At 45.9% G+C, this 23,896-nt stretch overlaps 1 protein-coding gene across 4 annotated transcripts in view; it reads left to right on the top strand.

Moving 5' to 3' along the window:
• Positions 1–23,896, top strand: part of LHX1 (LIM homeobox 1) — a gene marked incomplete at its 5' end in the record, with an annotated part of 74,124 nt that overhangs the window by 32,171 nt on the left and 18,057 nt on the right. For all 4 annotated transcript variants that reach the window (XM_081942515.1, XM_081942517.1, XM_081942518.1 and 1 more), the window contains one exon: positions 2,192–2,469. In XM_081942515.1, the coding sequence (XP_081798641.1) occupies positions 2,192–2,469 (278 nt within the window). The remainder of the gene's footprint in view (positions 1–2,191; positions 2,470–23,896) is intronic.

The raw sequence follows: 23,896 nt of genomic DNA, 5'->3' as shown, positions 1-23,896 counted from the left end.
CAAGGGAGGATTTACAGTCACAGACCTTATCTGGTTTGGAAAGCTGCCAGGCCGATAGCTGCAAAACTTGGCAAGGAGTCTCGGAGAGTCACAAACCAATTAAGGGAACTAATTGTCTCCTGCAAACTCCATTCCCCTTTTGCTCCTCTTTTATTTCCTCTGGGAGGGGCCATTCATCGTCCACCTGTGGCTTTACTCCCAAGTCGACCCCTGTTCTTTAGCTGTTCCCTTCGTCTGGCAACTCTGTGCATGCGCACACTGGGAACAGTTTCCAGCTGTTCGCCTGCCTCACTGATGTCTGACTCTGAAGGCAGCTAAAAACTGGCATATGGCTCTGGCCCCCTCTCTGCCTCCGACGCAGAGCCCTCATTAGAGCCTTCCCCAGACTCCAGGACCTGCCCCTGTTCCTCCCCAACCTCCTCACTGTCCGAATCTGCTGCCAGCTCCACTGGCACAGCTGTATTTCGCAGTGGTTGGTGGCCACAACAGGTCCACCAACCACTGGGAAATACAGCTGTGAGGATTTCAGAGTGAAGATGGATGGTTTTCAAGTTTAGCTCAGATGTTTATTAAGATGGAGCCTCAAGTCCAATGTACTGACCCCCAAAACACTGCCTTCACAAACTCTGTTCTCATTCAAGCTTTCTTCTGCTTATTTTAAGATGGGCCATCTCTCTGAAGGCATTGCTCTGAAATAACTTGGGATCAGAAACGCTTGGTGGAATGATTGCAAATTCCTAATTTCTGTCTGTGTAGTTTTTGACAGTGAGAGTTGCACTATCCGTGTTGGTCATCATGTGTGCAGACTTTTAACCATTCTGTTTGGACAGAAGGTTGCTTGAGGGTATACCATAGATCAAGGGTGTCAAATTTGATTTCATTGAGGGTTGTGTTTGACCTCAAGGGAGGGGTTGGGGAGATGGCCAGGGTGGGCACGGCCAGCTCAATATCACTTGTGTTGGGGGCACCTGAGTCAGAGTTTGTTGCAGCAATCAACAACCAGAAAGCACACTCAGGTAACTGTTTCACCAGGATTCATTAACGTCTCTTTATACATAGTATGACACATGAAGTAAATATACCATACCAAAAGCAGGTTTTCCAACTTGGTAGTAAATACAAGCAAACACAGGCAGAGGAGAGAACAGTTTCAGTTCAGAGCAACAGACTAGTTTAGAGCTCAGCACAGACTCAGAGCTTTAGTACAGAACAGTTGAACTAAGCCACGCCCAGGCTCCTTGCTGTCTCCTTGTTGCTCACACAGCAAATTCTGTTTCAGTTTCCAAACAGCCCTCATTGGCTGACCCAGTTGCCATGTCTCTTCCAGTCATGAACTCTCATACACTGACATCCTATGAGGGCCTGAGCGCCGCCCTCCTTAGCTCTGTTTTTGCTGGCAGAGGCACCACGGACCGATCCTTCACTGTTTCCATGGCAGCCTTGCGGGCCACATCTAAGGCACCCCACAGGCCAGATCTGGCCCACAGGCCTTGAGTTTGACACCCCTGCCATAGATGGTTAGCTTCCTTAGATGTTCAATTATAACATCTATTTTATTGTGACTCTCTGGTGCTATATTATGGTGATTTGTATCATGGTTTTACCTTACTTTAATATTTTTTCTGGTATATTGTAATATTTACATATTACACAGGCACACATACAGAGTGTGTGTGTGTGTTTGTGTGTGTGTTTGTGTGTGTGTGTGTGTGTGCTTTATTAGTCATAGCATCTATCCTATTGCAACACTCTGGTGCCATATTATGGTGATTTTTATCATGGTTTTACCTTACATTAATATTTTTTCTGGTATATTGTAATATTTACATATTACACAGGCACACATACAGTGTGTGTGTGTGTGTGTTTGTGCTTTATTAGTCATAGCATCTATCTTATTGCGACACTGGTGCCATATTATGGTGATTTTTATCATGGTTTTACCTTACTTTAATATTTTATCTCATATATTATGCTTTCTACATATTACACAGGCACACATACATACTCTCTGTGTGTATGTGTGTGTGTATGTGTGTGTGTGTGTGTGTGTATGTATATATGCTGATGCTCTACATAAACTTATATTTATGTTTGTGTTTTATTAGTGTTGTATATCAATGATGGCAGGACCCCTGCAACACAATCTCTGTCCCCTTTTTACTTATACCTCTGCTTCTTCCTCTTGCAGCTACAACTGGTAGCGACCCCAGCCTGTCCCCGGATTCGCAGGACCCCAGCCAGGACGACGGCAAGGACTTGGAAAGTGCCAATATCTCCGACAAGGAGGTGGGCAGCAATGAGAATGACGACCAAAATCTGGGGGCCAAACGGAGAGGGCCCCGCACCACCATCAAAGCCAAGCAACTGGAGACCCTCAAAGCAGCCTTCGCCGCCACTCCAAAACCCACCCGGCACATCCGTGAGCAGCTGGCTCAGGAGACCGGCCTTAACATGCGTGTCATCCAGGTATGAATCTTTGAAGAGTAGGGTGGGGGAAATGGAGGGACAGCGGGACTTCTATGGGGAAGCCAACCACTTCCGTCCTGATCTTTCGAAGTTGGCGTGACACGGGACTCGCTGGATTTCAGATATGGGACTTCTGAAAAATGACAGTGGCTTGCATGGAATGCGTTCAGATCTTCATCCATTGGCTGAATTGGTTGTTTGGAAATCTGCTTTTGGGTTTGCTTCTTAAAAAATTATCGCGCCATCTTCTTAGGGTCAAAGCAGAATGAACGTTCAGAAATATCATTAGTACTGTCTTTTGACAGGCTTGAGAAGAGGGAGGAGCGGCCGGTACATTGTTCCATGGAGTTCAAAGGGGAAAAGGAGGATTTACTTAATGCTCATATGATTCACTTAATAACTTCAGGTATTGACACATAGGTTGAAACAGTGACCTCATGGGGTTTTGGCAAAGCAGTGACACCCTGCTCCACATGCTCGGGGGGGGGGCACATTCGGGTGGTCGCGATTGCATGCATGGGGGTCATGCGCACATGCGCAGGGGGGGTGCATGCGCAGGGGGGGTGCACATTGCATTTGGGGGCCCCATATTAGTCTTGTTCCAGCACTTAATAATCCTCTTGGCGGCCCTGTCTTTAGAAAAGGAGTTTCGTAGCAGCATCAACGCACAATTCTGTGTCTTGTTTTATTAATTCCTTTGCAAAAGGTTCTCAGACTTTAAAGATTGTTTCCAGCGGGAAGATACTGGACTAAGTCTAGGGAGATCCTGATTCAGTCCATTTCCTTGCAGTGATTTATTTGATTGTGGTCACCAGAGGGCATGGATTTATTGGGCTTTATTTGGGTTGTGTTTTTTTTTTTTTGTAAGATACTCCAAGGGACCATGAATGAGTTGAGAATGATATGATTTGAAAGCAAATATAGGTGGAGGGCATGTGATTGAAGAAAATTCCTTCATGAGGTTTAGATCAGTTGGAAAGAAGTATGAATTATCCTATTTAAGTTTTAAACTATGTGGATGGTCCTTGAAACCAGAATAACAGAGATGGACGGTGTTAGATACTTGTTCTAACTACAGTGGTTTCCACCAAGGTCCTCTGTTCCGGCGGGAACAGAGGTTTAATCCTACTGGTCGAAGGGTCTGACAGCTCCCTATAAAAGGGCTGCTGTCAGACTCAACCTTCGCTGGATGGTTCTCACTTGTTGTACTTAATAAAGAGCTGTTGTTACCGTTAAGCCTTTGGGTGCCTCTCCATTACCCAATTTAACACTGGCGACGAGGGTGGGATTGGAAGGCAACTTGGCGAACTGAAAAGAGCGTAGCAATCCAGCAAGTACATCCAGCCTGGAGCTCAGCGCGGCTTCAAGCAGCCATTTTTGAGCAGTAGATTCCAAAACGCCCTCAGAACACAAAATGGCCATGCACACCCGACCAACTCCGTATGATCCAGTCACTGAGCACTAGGACTCGTACATGTTACGATTTGACTGCTTCCTCGAGGCAAATGACCTCATGGGTCTTTCTGAAGGCCGCAAGAAGAACATGTTCCTCGGGTACCATGGCCGGGAAGTGTTCAAGACGGCGAAAGACCTCTCTGAGCTGACACCGCTACAATCAGTCGCCTGGTCCATGCTTCAGCAGATGCTGAGGACCCACCATGCGCCCAAGCCGTCCAAGCAGGTTCGCCGGCATGAGTTTAACATCAGAAACCAGAAGGAGGACAAGTAAATTAACGACTACGTTGCGGTGCTCCGCAAGGCTGCAGCGTACTGCGAATTCCGAGACCTAGACGAGCTGATTCTGGACCGCATAATTTGCGGCGTACGGGACATTAACCTACAGAGGAGGTTACTCGCTAAATCTAACCTCTCTCTGCAGATCGCCTTGGACGAAGCCAGGGCGTCCAAATCAGTTGTAAAATCTACTGAGAGTCTGCAGCGCCAAAGCGCTCCACAAGATGCATGAAAGAGTACACCCGTACATCGCGAGGCTGCAGAGCCCAAGAGTGAGGAAGGCGAGGAAGATGACAGCTGCCGCATGTGCAGTAGCCATGCCCAGTCAGCATGCAAATTCAAACTGCATCTCCTGCCTTGCGCTAGCTGCGGAGGAGACCATGCCAGATCGCCTTGCCATTTCCGTGACCTGCCAGCACTGCGAGCAAAAGGGGCACATCGCCAAGGTGTGCCAGAGCGAATTCCCTGCCACTGCCTGGCAGCCTAGAAGCACACCAAACCACCAACAGAGGCCCAGCCAAGGGGCCTGGCAGAAGCCACCATGGCGCTCAGAGGGCAACAATACCTACCATACGTCCATTGGCCAAGTCCACACCAGGTGGCCAAAAAAGCTGAGGGTCACACTCCTCATCGAGGACTCTCCAAGTGAGATGGAGATCGACACCAGGTCATCACTGACCATCATGCCGTGGTCTACCTAAAGCAGGCTATCCGTAGCCTAAAGAAGCAGCATCTTCGCATCCCTGACATCCGCCTATGCGATTACCAGGGAAACCGGATCCCCATCATGGGCCAAGGCACCTTCCAGGTGAAGTTCAAGCAGTTCAGCGGAAAACTCCCAGTGATGGTGGTCAGCGGCAACCTGCAGAGCCTCCTAGGGCTAGATTGGTTCCAAGTCCTGGGCCTAGAGGTGACCGGTATCAAAGCCTTGAAAGACGACGGCGCTGAAGCCATCTTTAAGGAGTTCAAGGACGTCTTCGGCACTGGTCTGGGTAAGTATGTGGGGACCCCAATTTCCTTTAGAGTGGACCCCAACATAGCCCCAATAAGGCTAAAACCCAGGAGAGTAACTTTTGCTCTCCGCCCCAAAATTGACAGGGAAATTGACAAGCTCATAGGCCAGGGAATCCTAGAGCCGGTCGATTACGCACGCTGGGAGACCCCTACAGTGACTCCTGTCAAATCTGACGTGTCTGTCCACATCTGGGTGGACTACAAGTGCACAATAAATAAAATGCTACAACAAAGCGCCTATCCTGTACCCATTATAGAGCACCTTCTTCATTCATTAGGCCACGGAAAATTTTTCGCAAAATTGGACATGGCGCAGGCATACCAACAATTGCCTGTAGATGGTGCTACGGTGGAGGCCCAAACCATTGTGACGCACAGGGGTGCATTCAAACGTCACCGCCTGCAATTCGGTGTTACTATCGCTCCTGGACTGTTCCAAAGCATCATGGAACAGCTTTTGCAGGGGATTCCAGGAGTCGTCCCCTATTTCGATGACATCTTGGTATCGGCTGCAAATGAGGCGCAACTTTTAAAATGTGTACAAACAGTTTTGGCTCGGATTAGAGACAAAGGCCTCCGTCTCAAAAAGGAGAGATGCCAAATTAACGTGCCAAGGGTTGAATTCTTAGGGTACCTAATTGATGGCTCTGGGATTCACCCGACCATACAAACAATCAAAGCAATTCAGGAAGCCCCCACACCTCGCAATCAAACTGAGCTGTAGGCGTTCCTCGGGCTCCTTAATTTTTACAGCGTCTTTCTTAAACAGAAAGCCACCGTTGCTGAGCCCTTACACCGTCTCTTGGCTAAGAACGCGGTCCTGCGGCAAAGCTGAGGCAGCCGCATTTGCCGTGGTAAAACGACTCCTGTCGGCAGATTCCTTCCTGGTACAGTACAGCCAGATCCTGCCATTGGTGCTGACCTGCGACGCTTCCCCGTTCGGGGTCGACGCCGTCCTCAGCCACCATATGCCCAACGGAACTGAAGTCCCTATTGCATTTTACTCCAGGACCTTGTCTGCCGCAGAGCGGAACTACAGCCAGCTGGACCATGAGGCTTTGGCTGCAGTGGCTGGAATAAAGAGGTTCCATGAATATCTATATGGCCGGGACTTCGAACTGGTTACGGACCACAAGCCGTTGTTGGGCTTACTGGCTGGGGACTGACCTACCCCAGTGTCATTATCACCCCACATGACCAGATGGACCATCTTCCTAGCTGCCTACTCCTACCATCTCATCCATCGACCAGGTTCCACTTTGGGCCACGCTGACACTCTAAGCCGCTGCCCGCTGCCTGAACATCTCACTGACCCTACCCCCGAGACACCAGTCCTCCTCATTGACTGCCTTGAGACTGGGCCTATCTCGTCCAGTGATGTTGCCCGTCACTCTGCAAAGGACTCCACCATTAAGCAAATTTTGAACTGGGGGTGGAGGGGGTGGCCCAAGGGGCCTGTGGGGAGCTGATTTCAAAATGTATCTTACCAAACGTGATGAGTTGTCCGTTGTTAATGGCTGTTTACTGTGGGGGGACCAGGTCGTTGTTCCACCCAAACTGCGCATTGCAGTATTAGAGGCTTTACATGTAGGGCATCCTGGAATTGTCAGGATGAAGTCTTTGGCTAGGAATGACGTGTGGTGGCCTAACATGGACAGGGAGATTGAAGAATGGGTGGCTACCTGCACACCATGCCAGGAGTCCAGACCAGCTCCCCCAGAGGCGCCCGCTAAGGAGTGGGAGCGACCTCAAGCACCATGGTCTAGGATGCACATTGACTTTGCTGGCCCAGTTCATGGCCAGACATTTCTTGTAGTTGTGGATGCCTACTTGAAATGGTTAGAGGTAGTCCTGATTACCTCCATTATGGCAGAAGCGGTCATCAAGGTGCTACAGAGACTTTTCTCCATGCACGGCCTGCCCGACGTCTTGGTCTCTTACAATGGGCCCCAATTCACAGCCATGCAATTTGAGACCTTCTTAGGAGCTCAGGGAATCAGGCATGCCCTGGTTGCGCCATTCCATCCGGCCTCCAGTAGTCAGGTGGAGAGAATGGTGAGATCTGCAAAAGAGGCCCTCTCCAGGATGGGCCCGGGAGATTGGCAAACACGGGTTGACCACTATTTGCTGCTTCAGCACATCACACCCAGTGCCACTACAGGGAGAAGCCCCTCCGAGCTTCTCATGGGTCACCGGCTAAGGTCCCACTTAGACCGGCTACACCCCAATTATTCTGCCTCATCGCCCCCAGACTCTACAAGCAAGATTCGGACATTTAGCTTAGGGGATTCGGTATACGCCCACAACTACGCCGGGGGAACTCTTGGATTCCTGCCACAGTGATAGGCATCACCGGCCCTCGCTCTTACCTCCTTGAGCTCGAGGACGGCAGGAATTGGAGAAGGCACATTGACCAACTCTGTGGCCGCCTCTCTGACTCCACTCTTAGACAACCAGAGGTAACTCCTGCATGAGTTAGCCAAAGCCCTACCCAAATGGAGCAAACACTCACTCCTTCCAGGGCCAGCTCAAGCCCAAGGGTACCGGGGAACTTATCTAGTTATGTTGTAGACCTGCAGCGAGCTCCGAGCGAACCAGCTCTAGAAGCTCCAGATGGATTCGTAACTGGCTGACCAACCGCACTCAACATGTAGTCCTCAATGGAACTGCATCTACATGGAGGGAAGTATGCAGTGGAGTACCCCAAGGCTCTGTTTTAGGCCCAGTACTCTTCAACATCTTCATCAATGATTTGGATGAGGGAATAAATGGGGAACTCATCAAATTTGCAGATGACACCAAGCTGGCAGGAATAGCCAACACTCCAGAAGATAGGCTTAAGATACAGAAGGATCTTGACAAACCTGAACATTGGGCACTATCTAATAAAATGAAATTCAATGGTGAAGAGTAAGGTTCTACATTTAGGCAACAAAAATGGAATGCACAGGTACAGTATAGATGATACCTTGCTCAGTAGTAGTAACTGTGAAAGGGATCTTGGAGTCCTAGTGGACAACCATTTAAATAGGAGCCAGCCGTGTGCAGCAGCTGCCAAACAAAGCCAACACAGTTCTAGGCTGCATCAACAGAGAGATAGAATCAAGATCACGTGAAGGGTTAATACCACTTTATAAGGCCTTGGGGTACCCCACTGCATACTTCCCTCCATGTAGATGCAGTTCCATTGAGGACTACAAGTCAATTTGTCCATTTCAGCAAACTCTGTCAACATCACCAACCATTCCTTCACAGTGGCTGGTGCTAGATCTTTCCATTTCTGTGCATATAGTAGTAATCTTGCCGTGGTACAGGTAGTCCTCGACTTACAACAGTTCATTTAGTGACTGTTCAAAGTTACCACGGCACTGAAAAATGTGACAGGACCATTTTTCATAGTTACGACCTTTGCACACACACACTCCATGGTCACGTGATCAAAATTGGATGCTTGGCAACTGATTCATATTTATGACAGCTGAAGCATCCCGGGGTTGTGGGATCCCCTTTTGTGACGTCCCTTCATGCAAAGTCAATGGGGAAGCCAGATTCACTTAACAACCAGGTTACTAACTGATCAACTGCAGAGATTCACTTAACAACTGTGGCAAGAAAAGTCGTAAAATGGGGCAAAACTCACTTACATGTCTTACTTAACAACAAATTCTGAGCTCAGTTGTGGTCATAAGTCGAAGACTTATCCAATCACTAGGAGATGGAGAGTTCTAGTCCTGCCTTAGCCACGAAAGGCAACTGGTTGACTTGGGGCCAATCACTAGAAGATGGAGAGTTCTAGTCCTGCCTTAGCCACGAAAGGCAATTGGTTGACTTTGGGCCAATCACTAGGAGATGGAGAATTCTAGTTCCGCCTTAGCCATGAAAGACAACTGGATGACTTTGGGCCAACCACTAGGAGATGGAGAGTTCTAGTTCCGCTTAACCATGAAAAACAACTGGATTACTTTGGGCCAACCGCTAGGAGATGGAGAATTCTAGTTCCGCCTTAGCCATGAAAGACAACTGATTGACTTTGGGCCAACCGCTAGGAAATGGAGAGTTCTAGTTCCGCCTTAGCCATGAAAGGCAACTGGATGACTTTGAGCCAATCACTAGGAGATGGAGAGTTCTAGTTCCGCATAACCATGAAAGACAGCTGGATGACTTTGGGCAATCACTAGGAGATGGAGAGTTCTAGTTCTGCTTAACCATGAAAGACAACTGATTGACTTTGGGCTAATCACTAGGAGATGGAGAGTTCTAATCCTGTGTTAACCATGAAAGCTGGCTGGGTTACTTTGAATATGAGGTGTGTTTGCTGCCTTATGTTAAAATTACAAAGATGGAATATAAATAAAATAAAAATGCAAGGGCTACAAATCTGTCTTTATGATTTCCGGACATGTTGCTTCTGCAAAGCTTCCAGAGAACTCAGATTGCCATTTCCACCAGTCCCAGCCCATTGGGATGATGGGATCTGTAGTCCAAAATGTCAGGGATGGAACTAGGCTGAAGAAGATGTGGACAAACTTAAACTAAATTCATTTTGGTCCGTTCCCCCCCCCCCTCCTCCAATCCCATATTCCAGCTGCCAACACCTCTGGGTGATCATTTAGCTGTGCCTCCCGGCCCTTAAATTGGCTTTAATAATTATGATGGTAACCTAAGTGGGATACAACGGCGTGGAAAACATCTGTTGGAGATCCTCCAAGTGGGAGCAGGTGCTTTGAAGCAGAAGGTGTCTGCTCGGCTCAATATGGGATCTGATTTGGATCAGGTAGCAAGCGATGGGAACTTCGCTCAACCTGGAAAGCTGCCACCTGGTCAAACAATGCTTGGGAAAAAAGGAAGCAATTTTGTTTGCAGATGAGAAATAATTGACTTCTGCTGTTTGACATGCAACCTGCAGATTCCCTGCAGAAGAGGTGCCAGATGGAAGGCTTGTCTTTCGCTCTAAGTCATAACAGTTTGTTTGGTTTTTGGCTTGGTGTGAGGGTGTGTGTTTGTGTGGTGGGGAAATCCCACTCCTGCTGTTTGTTTCGCAAACTGCGATGAAAACAAACCATGTCACAGGTGAAGGTGCTGCTCCCAAAGACAGAAATAGCATTCTGATATACTGAACGACTCTCCCTCCACACTGCGAGGAATTTTGGAAAACTGTTTGTTACTAGTTATCTTTTCCCATTCCGGAAACGATTAACAGATTAACAGAGCTGGAAGGGATCTTGTAGGTCATCTAGTCCAACCCACCCACCCACCAAAGCAGGAGACCCTACACCATTTCTGACAAACGGCAGTCCAGTCTCTTCTTGAAAACTTCCAGTGATGAAGCTCTCACAACTTCTGAAGGCAACTTCTGTTCCATTGGTTGATTGTTGTCTCTGTCAGAAAGATCCTCCTTATTTCCAAGTTGAATCTCTCCTTGGTCAGTTTCCATCCATTATTCCTTGTCTGGCCTTCAGGTGCCTTGAAAAATAGCTTGACTCCCTCCTCTCTGTGGCAGCACCTCAAATATTGGAAGACTGCTATCATGTCTCCCCTGGTCCTTCTCTTCACTAGACTAGCCATGCCCAGTTCCTGCAACTATTCATTGTATGCTTTACCCCCCTAATCATCTTGGTTGCTCTCCTCCGCAGTTTTCCTAGACCTTCAACATCTTTTTTATAGTGTTGTGACCAAAACTGGACGCAGTACTCTAGGTGTAGCCTTACTAAGGCTTTATTTATAGAGTGGTATTAGTACCTGCCTTGATCTTGATTGTATCCCTCTGTTAATGCATTTTAGGATTGCATTGGCTTTTTTTGGCTGCCGCTGAACACTGCTGGCTCATAGTTAGCTACTTGTCCGCTAAGATTCCAAGATACAGGAGCACAGATACGTTCTTGACTTAAATCAGTTCATTTAGTGGCTTTTCAGTGTTGCAACAGCGCTGGAAAAAAGTGACTTATGACTTTAGAATTCAGTCAAACTGGCACTTCCTGCATAACGGGCCAGATTGAACAATTGTCAATAAGGAAGACAGTGGATGTGACAGTAGTTGGAGACAGCAGAAGAGAAGGAACTGATGATACTAAAAACCAAAAGCCTACAAATAAACTATTATTTTCATCTTTATACTTATTTTTCTTAACACCTAAACAACATCTTCAATTTCCCCTTCAAAGTTACACCAAATTTCCATTTCTTATTTTCTCCATTTATATATTTTACTATAGGCAACATGTATCTTCTAATTCAATTTAAACATAGAGAGCATTTCTTTCAATATTATCTACGAGTAGCAATATACTATAACTTCTTCATTTCTTAATTAATTACATAACAATCTTACTACTAATCTTTTTGATCTACTAATGTATAAAAATACATACATACTAGAAGATAAAGTTAAATATTATAGCCGCCATGCTTATTTACAATTGGTCTATTCAGTATTTACAAATATAAGGATATTGTATTTCTATCCATGTTGCTTTTCTTCTTGTCTTATACCAGGGGTGTCCAAACTTGGGAACTTTAAGACTTGTGGACTTCAACTCCAATTCTGGGAGTTGAAGTCCACAAGTCTTAAAGTTCCCAAGTTTGGACACCCCTGTCTTATACGCTTTCACTGTTAGGATTTCGTACATAATTCTAATCTCCATTCTATAAAACTTGGTCATTGCTTATTTTGGGTCTTTCCTTTTTTTGTTCCAACCATCGATAAAATTTATCCCAGATCTTATAATATTCTGATTCGTCTTTGTTCTTCAATTCCCACGTCAATTTATCCATTTCAGCAGAAATCAGAATTTCCCTAATTACCTATGGAATTTCCCTGTTTTTCCAGTTTTGGGCAAAGACCATTCTTGCTGCCATAATAATATGTATTCTCAGGCTACTATCTTATTAATTGCAGTGATTCACTTAACAACTGAGGCAAGAAAAGTCATAAAATAGATTTTTAATTGCGTGCTAAGACTCTTCTGTTGGGGTTTTAGCCTGCAGATGGTCTGTGACACTAGAGGTGCTTTGATGGCTTTTTGCTTTTATTTTTTTATGATGCTTGCTTTTATACAGTTGTTGTGAGCTGCTCAACTTGTGTTTCTTAATATAGGAGAGACATAAAGTACCATATTTTTCGGACTATAAGACGCACCGGTGTATAAGATGCACCAGGATTTTGAAGAGGTAAATAAAAAATATATATTTTGCCTTCCCTTAGCTCCCAGCAGCCCTCTGCAGGCTTCAGTAGGGCTGGGGTAAGGTTAAAAAGCCTCTGTTTTTGTGAAAAATGGCCCGTTATTCACAAAAACTGGGACATTTTTGCCTTGCCCCAGCCCTGCTGAAGCCTGCAGAGGGCTGCTGGGGGCTGAGGGAAGGCAAAAAAGCCTCTGTTTTTGTAAAATACGGCAGGGCTTCAGGAGGCCAAAAATGGCTGTATTCAGACACACGAACATTTCCACACTCTTTGGGGGGGAGGGGGAAAGGTGCATGTTATACTCCGAAAAATATGGTACCAATAAAAGAGAATACTTGTAGCTCAGGTTGAAATGAGAGGTCCTTGATGCTCTCTGAGCTTTGTTGCTTTTTAGCAGACGTTTCATTACCAAATTAGGTAACATCATCAGTACTAGAAGAGAGGGAGAGAGGGAGGAAGGAAGAGGAGGACTGTGGGGTGGGTCCTTGGCAATCTCTGAACTTGGTTGTTTCCTTGCAGACATTTCTAGGTAATATCATCACAGGAGTAGAGTTTTCTCTCCGTTTATGAAGGCAGTCCTTGACTTACAACAGTTCATTTAGTGACAGTTCAAAGTTTACAACCGCCCCGAAAAAAAGTGACATGATCATTTTTCACACTTATGCAGCATCCCCATGATCACACGAATAAAATTCATAAATGCTTGGCAACTGCTTCATATTTATGACGGTTGCAGTGTCCCCGGGTCATGTGATTGCCTTTTGCATCCTCCTGATGTGCAAAGTCAAGAGGGAGTCCAGATTCATTTAACAACCATGTTACTAACTTAAGAACTGCAGGGATCCAGTTAATGACTGTGGCATAAAAGGTCGTAAAATGGGGCAAAATTCACTTAACAAATGTTTACTTAGCCACAGAAATGTTGGGCTCAATTGTGGTTGTACGTCGAGGACTACCTGTATTCTAGAAGCTTGCCCTGTCAAGTGTTGGTGGGAGTGGTCTTAGGGTTTTTTTTCTTTCTCAGTCTATTATTCATTTAAATGTACTTATTACCTTTATTAAAACTGCTGGGACAGGTTTGCCAGCCACTATCACCTTCCAGATATGATGCAATTTTAATTGGAGCCGAAAACTGTTGTATATATTGTATATACACAGAAGTGGCAATTTGAAACAATCTGGATTGAAAATGCATTGCTTGGGTCTTGGGTCATAACATAATGGCAGGGGTTGGGAGGACCTTGGAGGTCCTGTAGTCGAACCCCCTACTTAAACAGGAGACCCTATACAATTCTGGACAAATGGCTGCCCAATCTCTTCTTAAAAACCTCCAGTGTTGGGGCATTCACAACTTCTGGAGGCAAGTTGTTCCACTGATTAATTGTTCTGTCAGGAAATTTCTCCTTACTTTTAAGTTGCTTCTCTCCTTGATTAATTTCCATCCATTGCTTCTTGTTCTGCCCTCAGGTGCTTTGGAGAATAGCTTGATTCCCTCTTCTTTGGGGCAGCCCATGAGATATTGGAAGACTGCTATCATGTCTCCCCTAGTCCTTCTTTTCATTAAACTAGACATACCCAGTTCCTGCAACGGTTCTTCATATGTTTTAGCCTCCAGTCCCCTAATCCTCTTTGTTGCTCTTCTCTGCACTCTTTCTAGAGTCTCCACATCTTTTCTACATGTTGGCGACCAAAACTGGATGCAGAATTCCAAGTGTGGCCTTACCAAGGCCTTATAAAGTGGTATTAATAGTTCATGTGATCTTGACTCTATCCTTCTGTAGTTATTTGGTTGTTGAAGATTGCTAGACAAACTAGTTTGTGCTCATGAGCTTATTCAGGATGCATCACAAGGGATGAACATCCTGTAACATCAGCTGTGGCCTTCTCTTACCACCAATGTCGCCTTGTACTCATGTGTTGCATTGAGGAAAGACCAGTACTGGGTGGACTTACACGATCATGCAACGCTGTTATAGTTCTTGTGAAGTGATACCTATTGATCTATTTGTGTGTCGCATGCTTTCAAACGGCTAAGTGGGCACAAAATTGAGGCAAGTGACGGGAGCTCACTCGGCCATGCGTTGTTAGGACTCGAACCGCTGGAGCTGAGACCCTCTCCAGGGTCTTTAAGCGGCTGAGCCACTGCGCCTCTTTAAAGAGGGTTATGATGAAGCTGGATAAATTCCAAGGCAATCTATGATGGAGGCTTAAATGTTCTGCCTAGGGCCATGATGGCGAATCTGTGGAGCCCTCTCGGCGGGCACGCGAGCCAGCACCCCAGCTCAGCTCCATCGCGCATGACGCACGTCTCCTCCCGGCCACCTGATTTTTCAGTCTCTGCCGCACATGTGGGGGGGGGGGCAGGGCACATGCAAGAGACGTGTGCATGCGTGGGGAGTGCATGCGCAAATGGGGGGGCAGGGGGCGTCACACGCATGCCCGGGGACAAGGGGAACACGGGGGGGTACAGTGCTCCCCTCCATGCCCCATTTCTGGTCCCAGGAAGCTTCAGGGAGGTCTGCTAGGCCCAAAATGGGCTGTGGGGAAGTGCAGTGTGCCCTGTTTTTGGTCCCAGGAGGCTTCAGAGAGGCCTGCTAGGCCCAAAACAGGAGGCATCTCACACATACATGCATGGGGGAAGGACGTGCGGGGGGCATTGCATTATGGGTGTAGAAACATGCACGTGTGCTGTTGCGTGCGCGCACACACACACTTTCAGCACGCGAGGACAAAAAGGTTAGCCATCCCCGGCCTAGGGACTCGAGCATTGTAAACTCCATGGGACTTTAGAACATAGAATAACAGAGTTGGAAGGGGCCTTGGAGGTCATCTAATCCAACCTCTTGCTCAAGCAGGAGATCCTACAGCATTTCAGGCAAATGCCTGTCCTATCTCTTCTTGGAAGCCTCCCGTGATGGAGACCCCATGACTCTTTCACTGGGTTTGCTTAGCACGGAGAGGAATGCTCACGGGTTGACATTAGTAAACGTGGAAAGGAGTCTTTCCCAAGCGGCTTGTACAATAGGAGAGGTACCCAGAGGTGCTTTTTCAAGAGGCAACCGGACTTCCTTCGTTCTTCCTTGAAGACATTTCGCTTCTCACCCAAGAAGCTTCTTCAGTTCTGAGTGAATGGTGGAGGATGGAAGGGTTTACATTCCTCACAGTCCTTCGGCCGTGATGGAAGGCTATAAATCCTTCCACTCTCCACCATTGAGGTTGGCTGATCTTCGTTGCTCCTGCCTTTTCTCTGTCCTCCGTGTTCTTCGATCAGCTACAGCAGGCAGTTCCTCTCCCTCTTCACTAGCTGGATGTAGCTATAGGCTTTCTCCACCCGAAGCCTCAGGGCTGCCCCGCTGCAGCTGTGCTTCACCCAAATCCCTCTCAGGTGGCTGGTTGGAACCATTGATTCACTCCCCTCCAGTTGTGCCTGCAACTGGTTCATCTTCCTAATTGCGAATAGCTTTTTCTTTTCTCCCTCACTTTCTTGGGGATCTGTTTCAGGATGATTATTTCCCTATCTTGGTATTTCAAAGCTTGCCCCCTTTGTGCACTCAGAATTTCATCTCTTGTGATTTTTCTGAGAAATTTAATGTGTACCTCCCTGGGTACGTTGTGTTGGTTCATCTTCCTGTGTGCTGACATCTGGAAAGGTATCCGGGGAAGTGTATGGAGGCAAGTCATCACATGTGATGGCCTTTCACCACATTCTTTTTTTTTGCTAAAACCAGCGTTTATTTCTGGTTTTCGGTCACTAAACCACCACCATTAAAAAATGGTTGTAAAATTGGATTGATCATGTGGGTGACCTGTTTTGTGACCAATGTGACTTACGACCTAATTGATTTGGTTAATGACTGCAGCAGTCACCGGACAACCAAGAATTTTGTATCTCCCTTGAAAAACCAAAGTGATAAAAGAGGAAGTGAAGAAGAATTTTTAAAAAGGTCATAAAATCGAGCCGGTCATGTGGGTGACCTATTTAATGACCACCATAATGGGTCCATTATAGTCATAAATAGAGGACTGCCTGTGCAGATAGTCCTTGACTTACAATAGCTCATTTAGTGACCATTCGAAGTTACAAGGTAACTGAAAAAAGTGACTTATGACCATTTTTCACCACTGCAGCTTTCCCCATAGTCATGTGACCAAAATTTGGATGCTTGGAAACTCATTCATATCTATGAGGTTTGCCATGTCCTGGGATCATGTGATCACTTTCTGTGATCTTCCGACAAGTAAAGTCACTGGGGAAGCCACTTGACAACTCTGTTACTGATTTAAGCACTGCAGGGATGAAGTTTGACAACGATGACAAGAAAAGCCGTACAATGGGTCAAAATTCACTTAACAACAGAAATTTTGAGCTCAATTGTGGTTGTAATTCAAGGATTACCTGTCGATATATATTTTTTCCTCCCCACGTGATCTGACACTTATCTGTTTCTTTCGGTCTTCCAAAGGCGTCCCCATTGTTACCATAACGGAGTCCATTCTCTTTGCTGCTGCCCATCTGCTTCTCTTCCTTTCCACCTTTCTGTGTGTGATGCATGAAAAAAAGAGAGAGATTTTTCCAATTTTGTAGAAGATTGTCAAGTGACCGGAGTAATAAGGTTGCGTTCTGCCCTTGTGAATTTGACAGAAACTCCATCAGCTGACATCTAGAAATGAAGGAGATCTCCCCAGCTTGGGAGCCAGCTTAATTGCATCTCAATATCAGTTGTTAAAAGTAAAATTATTGTGATTGGCTGGCCTGGCAACCTGAAAGAAGCTGTTGTGTGAACACAATAATTACTATGTGTGAATATGTTAGGCTGCTGGGTGTGGAATTCAGCCTCTGGGGCTTAGGTTTAATTTGAAATGTGACTCTTGTTCCTCTCTATGGTTGCCTTCTCTTTATCAGACAGACACCGAATGTCACCACAAGCCACACAAGGGGGGAGGATTTATGTCACACCATCCTTAAAGGCACAGGCACTTGGCCAGAACACCGGTGGAAATTCAGATTTTAAGCAGTTCTCCGCATGCTCTCTTTCGCTATCTCTCTTGTTATGTGTGCTGTTAGGTGGCTGGTGTGTTTTATCAGGGAAAAAAATGGGGGAAAACAGAGTAGCTGAAAATATACAAAAGAGATGGGGGAGAGGAGAGAAAGAGAGAGGGGAAGAGAGAGAGAGAAAGAGAAGGAGGAAAGGGAGGGGAGAGAAAGAGAGAGAGAGAGAGAAAGAGGAGAGAAAGAGAGAGAGGGGAGAGAAAGGGAGGAGAGAGAGAGGAGAGAAAGAGAATGAGAGAAGGGAAAGAGAGAGAGGAGAGAGAAAGAGAGAAAGAGGAAGGAGAGGGGACAGAAAGAGAGGAGAGAAGAGAGAGAGAGGAGATAAAGAGAGAGAGAGAACGAGAGAATCAAAAGAAAGAGAGAAATGGGGGAGAGAGAGAACGAGAGACTCGAAAGAGAGAAAGAGAGAGAGAAAGAGAGGGGAGAGAAAGAGAGAGGGGAGAGAGAGAACGAGAGAATCGAAAGAGGGAGAGAGGAGAGAAAGAAAGAGAGAGACAGAGACAGAGAGACATGGGAAGCTACATCAAAACCGCAACTCAATAACTCAGAGGAGAATTATAGGGAGCAAATGTTCCCAAAGCCCAATTATGAACATACATTTCTTTTATTTTTCCCATTTCACTGAAATTAATAGCAAAACGATCCTTTTAGGCTAAAAGAGCATGCAAAATCCATAGGAACTGAGTGTGTAGCTTAAGTCAAAACACTTTGCGTTCTCTCTCGCAGCCCTTGTTATAAGCGTCTGGCAAAATTATCCTGTGTTGCTTATGGTACATAGGTATGTATATATTTTTTTAATGTCAAAGATGCATTAGAAAATTTTCCCCAGTGTATTCGGAGGAGGAGGAGGAGAAAAAAGAAGGAGGGAGGAAGGAAGGAGGGAGGGAGGGAGGAGGAAGAGGAGGGGAAGGAGAAAAAAGAAGGGGGGAAGGAGGAGAAAGGGAAGGAGGAGAAAAAGGAGGGAAGGAGAAGGAGATTGTTTTTAAAAAGACCACCAACATAAAATACTGCCCAACCTTGCATTGTGCTGGTTTTTTCCCCCTCTCTCTCCCTTTTCTTTTGTTATCCCTCAACATTTGGGGAAGCTCTCTAGTTCCCTTGAAGGCTAAAAAGGGTAGGAGGAACAAGCAGTGATTTTCAATGGCTGCCCCTATTTATTTTATTTACTTTCAATTGATATAGCTGCCCGCCTCTAAAGCATGGCTTCTGGGCAGCTAAAAAGGTTAATAACATTTGTAACATTGATTAATGGTTATAACAGTTCATAGCCAACGTAAACAAGAATGCAATAAATATTTAAGCAGCAGCTGAGATGAAACCTCCAAAAGCCATCAAATCAGCATCCATTTCAGGAGCTCTGGCGTGGAGTCTGGCCACCATGCGTGGCGCCATAGCTAAGTCTTCAAGGCCTGGTGAAAGAGTTCATCTCGTCTCTAGCGATGCTGCCAAGGGCTGGCACCATGACATCAAATGCTCTCCTTCTGGGTCACACACACACACACACACACACACCCCGATCATCATCATCAACAACAACTGAATGGAGCTAGCAGAATGTTTACTGGCCAGATGCCTTTCCTGACACCAATGCGGAGTTTTGTTCAGCAGATATATTCTCATTGTGCCCAGAGAGATAAATATCTGCCTCTCCCTAGGGTTGAACTCACAGCCTCCTGATTGGGAGGCGAGAGCTCCACCTCTAGGCCGCCGCACCACTCCTACTCCGCCCCCCTCCATCACCCGCAGATGGAACTCCCTAATAGTCGGGATCTATAACATGCCTCTCCTGGTGGATCTGTTGGAACGGGTAGATCTAATGGGCGAGATGTGGTCCCTCAAATAAGGTGGCCCCATGCCGTTTTTCTTGCCGTTTTATGGAAGGAGTGGCAGAACCTGGGGGTGGAGTTAAAAAGAGGAATCAGCCTAGGCTCCCCTACGTAGCCACAAGCAAACCCTTGAATTCCCTTGACTCTTATCTAAGTCCAACTTCTGACCGTTCGTTTAGAACAGGGCTGTCAAAACTCAATTTCATTGAGGGCTGCATCCAGGTTGTGTTTGACCTTGGGGCGGTGTGTGTGTGTGTGTGGGTGGGTGGCCAGGGTGGGAGTGGCCAGCTCGATGTCACTCACTGTGGCTCCATTTCCGGCCACGACGGCCCTCCCGGACTCCGTTTTTGGCCACGACAGCCTCCTGAAGCCCTCTGCCAGGGAAAACAGAGCTCGGGTGGGCTGCATGCGCTCCCCCTGCCCAACGAGCTCCCTATTTGCTGGCAGAGGCACAGCGAGGCAGGCCTTCTCTGTTCCCAGGATGGGCCCGTGGGCCAGATCTAAGCACTCGGTGGGCTGGATTCGGCCCCCAGGCCTTGAGTTTGACACCCCTGGATTAGAATATTTTTTTCCAAAGTTTTTTAAATTTTTTATAGAAACTTTTTTTATTTTATAGAAACAAAGTACCGACTGGATCTTTCCTTTTACATCCTCTCATTTCCATAATCCGTTTAACGTCACAGCTTGGTTTTCACTTTCAGCCAAATTATTTCCTTCCTTTACTTTCCATTTTCTAGACTCGTTTTTTTCTTAATACGTAAACAATATCTTCAATGGCCCTTTCAAAAATTACACCAGATTACCATTTCATATTTCTCTATTGGTCTGTTTTACTAAAAGCAATATATATCCTCCGGCTGTGTTTTGACATAGAGAGCATTTCTTTCAATTTTTTTCTACAATTAACAATATACTGTTGTTTAGAAGATTCTTGTGCACAGGCACGAGTAGCTCTAAATCAATTCAATTGGATCTTCAGGTCTGGACTTCGTCTTTCACGCCGGACATATTCCCTACATACAGCCAGCACTATGGAGACTTATCAAGTTCGTTCCCTGTTTAGCTGGGGTGGGTTGTTGGTTCGTGCACAGTTGAGTTTAAATTGTTCTGTGTGTGCAAATTGTTTGGCGACTGGGGAACCGGTTCGGGGCGTGGCCAGCCTGGGTTACTCCTGGTTCGGCCGACCAAGGCCAAAATACCACTACTGGTTCACCTGAACCAATGTGAATCAATAGCAACCCACCTCTGCTGTTTAGATGGGAAGAAATAACTTTGTTATGTTTGTATACAAAGAAATAACTTTGTTATTTCTTTGTATGTACTACAAACATAACAAAGTTATTGTTATTTTTATTGTTGTTGTTGTTGTTGTTGTTGTTGTTGTTGTTGTTGTTATTATTATTATTATTATTATTATTATTATTATTATTATTATTATTATTATTATTATACAATTGTATCACAGCGGCCAGTTGTTTCGCCGGATTTGGCATTGATTGCTAGTCGGGCCCCACCCAGGGGCCTAGGACGTCGTAACGTATTTTCGTAATATACGTGCAGATCCAAGCAGTGCAGCTTTTTGCATTTGACTGATGGTGATTTTGTCAAGTTTTAACTGTTTGAAATGTAATTCCAGTGCTTTTGGAATAGCACCCAGTGTGCCGATTACCACTGGAATTACCACTGCTGGTCTGTGCCATAATCGTTGGATTTCAATTTTTAAGTCCTGGTATTTCGCGACTTTTTCATGTTCCTTCTCCTCGACCCTGCTATCACCTGGTATTGCGATGTCTATGATTGTAACCTTTTTCTCAACCAGTGTGATGTCTGGTGTGTTATGCGCTAGTATTTTGTCTGTTTGTATACGAAAATCCCACAGGATCTTGACCATCTGATTTTCGGTGACTTTTTCAGGCTTATGTTCCCACCAGTTTGTTGTTGTTTTAATATTATAATTTTTGCACAAATTCCAGTGGGTCATTTGTGCTACTGAATTGTGCCGCAATTTATAATCAGTCTGCGTGATTTTTTTACGGCAGCTGAGTATGTGGTCAACAGTTTCATCAACTTCTTTGCAGAGTCTGCATTTGGCATCATCAGAGGATTTTTTGATTTTGGCCTTAATGGCATTTGTGCGGATAGCTTGTTCTTGCGCAGCCAGGATTAGTGACTCTGTTTCTTTCTTTAATGTACCTGTTGTTAACCATAACCAAGTTTTTTCACTGTCCACTTTATCTTTTATTTTTTCCAGAAATTGACCATGTAATGCTTTGTTCTGCCAACTCTCCATTCTTGATTTTATCACATCTTTTCTGTTGTTGTTGTTGTTGTTGTTGTTAAATATTTTTCTTCCAAAATAGACTGGATGACCATTTGACAGGGGTGTCAAACTTGATTCCATTGAGGGCCGAATCAGGGTTGTGTTTGACCTCGGAGGGCCATGGGGTTGTGACCATGGTGGGCATGGCTCGGGGGGGCATGGCCTCAGTGGGCGTGGCACAGGACTTGTGTTGGGGGCACCAGTGGTTGCCAAGTGCTAAGGAAGGACTTAACAGAATAAGAGAGCTGTAAGGGACCTTGGAGGTCTTCTAGTCCAACCCCCTGCCTAGGCAGGAAACCCTATACCGTTTCAGACAAATGGCTATCCAACATCTTAAAGACTTCCAGTGTTGGGGCATTCACAACTTCTGGAGGCAACTTCTGTTCCACTGATTAATTGTTCTAACTGTCAGGAATATGTTCATATGTTTTAGCCTCCAGTCCCCTAATCCTTTTTGTTGCTCTTTCCTGAGACCTCCGTGCACCCCCACCCCTTGATGTCTCTATTGTGGTCATAAACTGAGGACTACCTGTATTCCAGGCAGGCAGGGCTCTTTGGGAAATAAAACGAAGGGGGGACACAATATTGTCTGCTTAGAGTCAGAGGAAAAGGTGAGCCTTGCCTACATACCTGTGGAAGATGATCTTATCAGTCTTAATTGGACTCTGCCAAGCAGTTTTGTTAGAGCTTTGCCTGGCCTAAAAATAAATAAAACGGATGGTGTACTTGTTGCCACTGTTGGAAGAGGCTGAAAGAAGCTGCCGCTGTCAATCAAGGAATTGGGGGCCTTACTATTGTGTGAATGTCACACTCGCACCTTTTTTTAAAAATTCGTCTTTTTATATGTTTGCTTTTAATTGACTTGCACTTCTCTAGTGTCCTGGACTTGAGAATTTGGGGTGAAAAGGGTGAGGAACTTTGATGCAGAGCTTCTATAGCAGGGGTGTCAATCTCAAGGCCCACGGGCCGAATCCGGCCCTTGGGGTGCTTAAATCTGGCCCACGGGCCGGCCTGGAAATAGCAAAGGACCAGCCCACGGTGCCTCTGGCAGCCAAATCGGGGCACAGGGGTCCCACATGTTGCCCCCATGCCCTGTTTTCAGCCCGGATGGCCTCCTACAGCACCCTGCTGGCCAAAATGGGGTGTGGGGGCCACATGAGTCCCCCCTGCTCCCCGTTTTGGCCGGCAGGGTGGTGCAGGAGACCAGAAACGGGGCATGTGGGGGCTTGCATGCCCCCAGTTGTATTTTATATTTAATGTATTTTAATTCCTTGTTTCCCACCTTCAATAATTTTAAAGAAGATACGCAGTCCTCCATTTCCAATTACAATTGAGCCCAAAATTTCCGTTGCTAAGTGAGACAGTGGTTAAGCCACTTTTGCCCCCATTTTACAACCTTTCTTGCCACAGTTGTTAAGCGAGCCGCAGCATTTGTTAAGTTAGGAACGTGGCTGTAAACTGAATCTGGCTTCCCCACTGACTTTGCTTGTCAGAAGGTCGCAAAAGGGGATCGCATGATCCCGAGTACGCTGCAACAGTCATAAGCGTGAAAAACAGTCACAAGACACATTTTCAATCCATTTTTAACTTTGAGCGGTCACTAAACAAATGGTTGTAAGTTGCGGACTACCTGTAACTCAAAGGGGTGCACATATCCAACACACCTTCCTCCACTCCTACTTGAGCATGGGGCTGGACTAGAGGACCTCCAAGGTCCCTTCCAACTCTGTTATTGTTATCTTCTTTGTTATCTTCTAATTTCCCCACAACACGGAAGCTGGATTGGCATAGATGAATTGCAAGCTTCCCATATGGGAGAAAGAAATTTTATTTGGAATCAAGGCAAAAACTGAAAATTGACGGACAAACGTGATTATTCAGAACTGGCTTTTATTTTGTTGAATAAACGGGAAGGAGGAATTGGGCTGCCAGCTGAAGGAGGGGTATTTACTGACCGAGGGGAATATTCGAAGCCCCTTGGGGACCCGGCCCTGTTAATCCAATCTGATTGGTCTGTTAATCCAATTTGGCTGTGTTAAGGAGCTACATCAACTCCAATTCCTCCCTTGGGTACGGAGTAAACCCAAGGGAAAGAGGCCCGATCTTTGCCCCCAAAAGAAGGATCCGTTTCTGTTACTCCTTTTTTTAAAAAATAAAGTTTTTCTTATTGAAAACAAATTAAAACATTGGACATAGTGTAACCGTCCTGGCATTACATTATAGCCGCCATGCTTATTTACAATTGGTCTACTCAGTATTTACAAATATAAAAATATTGTATATCCAACCATGTTGCTTTGTTTTTA

This window comes from Natrix helvetica, assembly GCF_964273705.1.
Source record: "Natrix helvetica genome assembly, chromosome: 2".
NCBI lineage: Eukaryota > Metazoa > Chordata > Lepidosauria > Squamata > Natricidae > Natrix > Natrix helvetica.
Note: the sequence above shows the minus strand (reverse complement) of the source record. Positions and strands in the feature narration are given on the sequence as shown.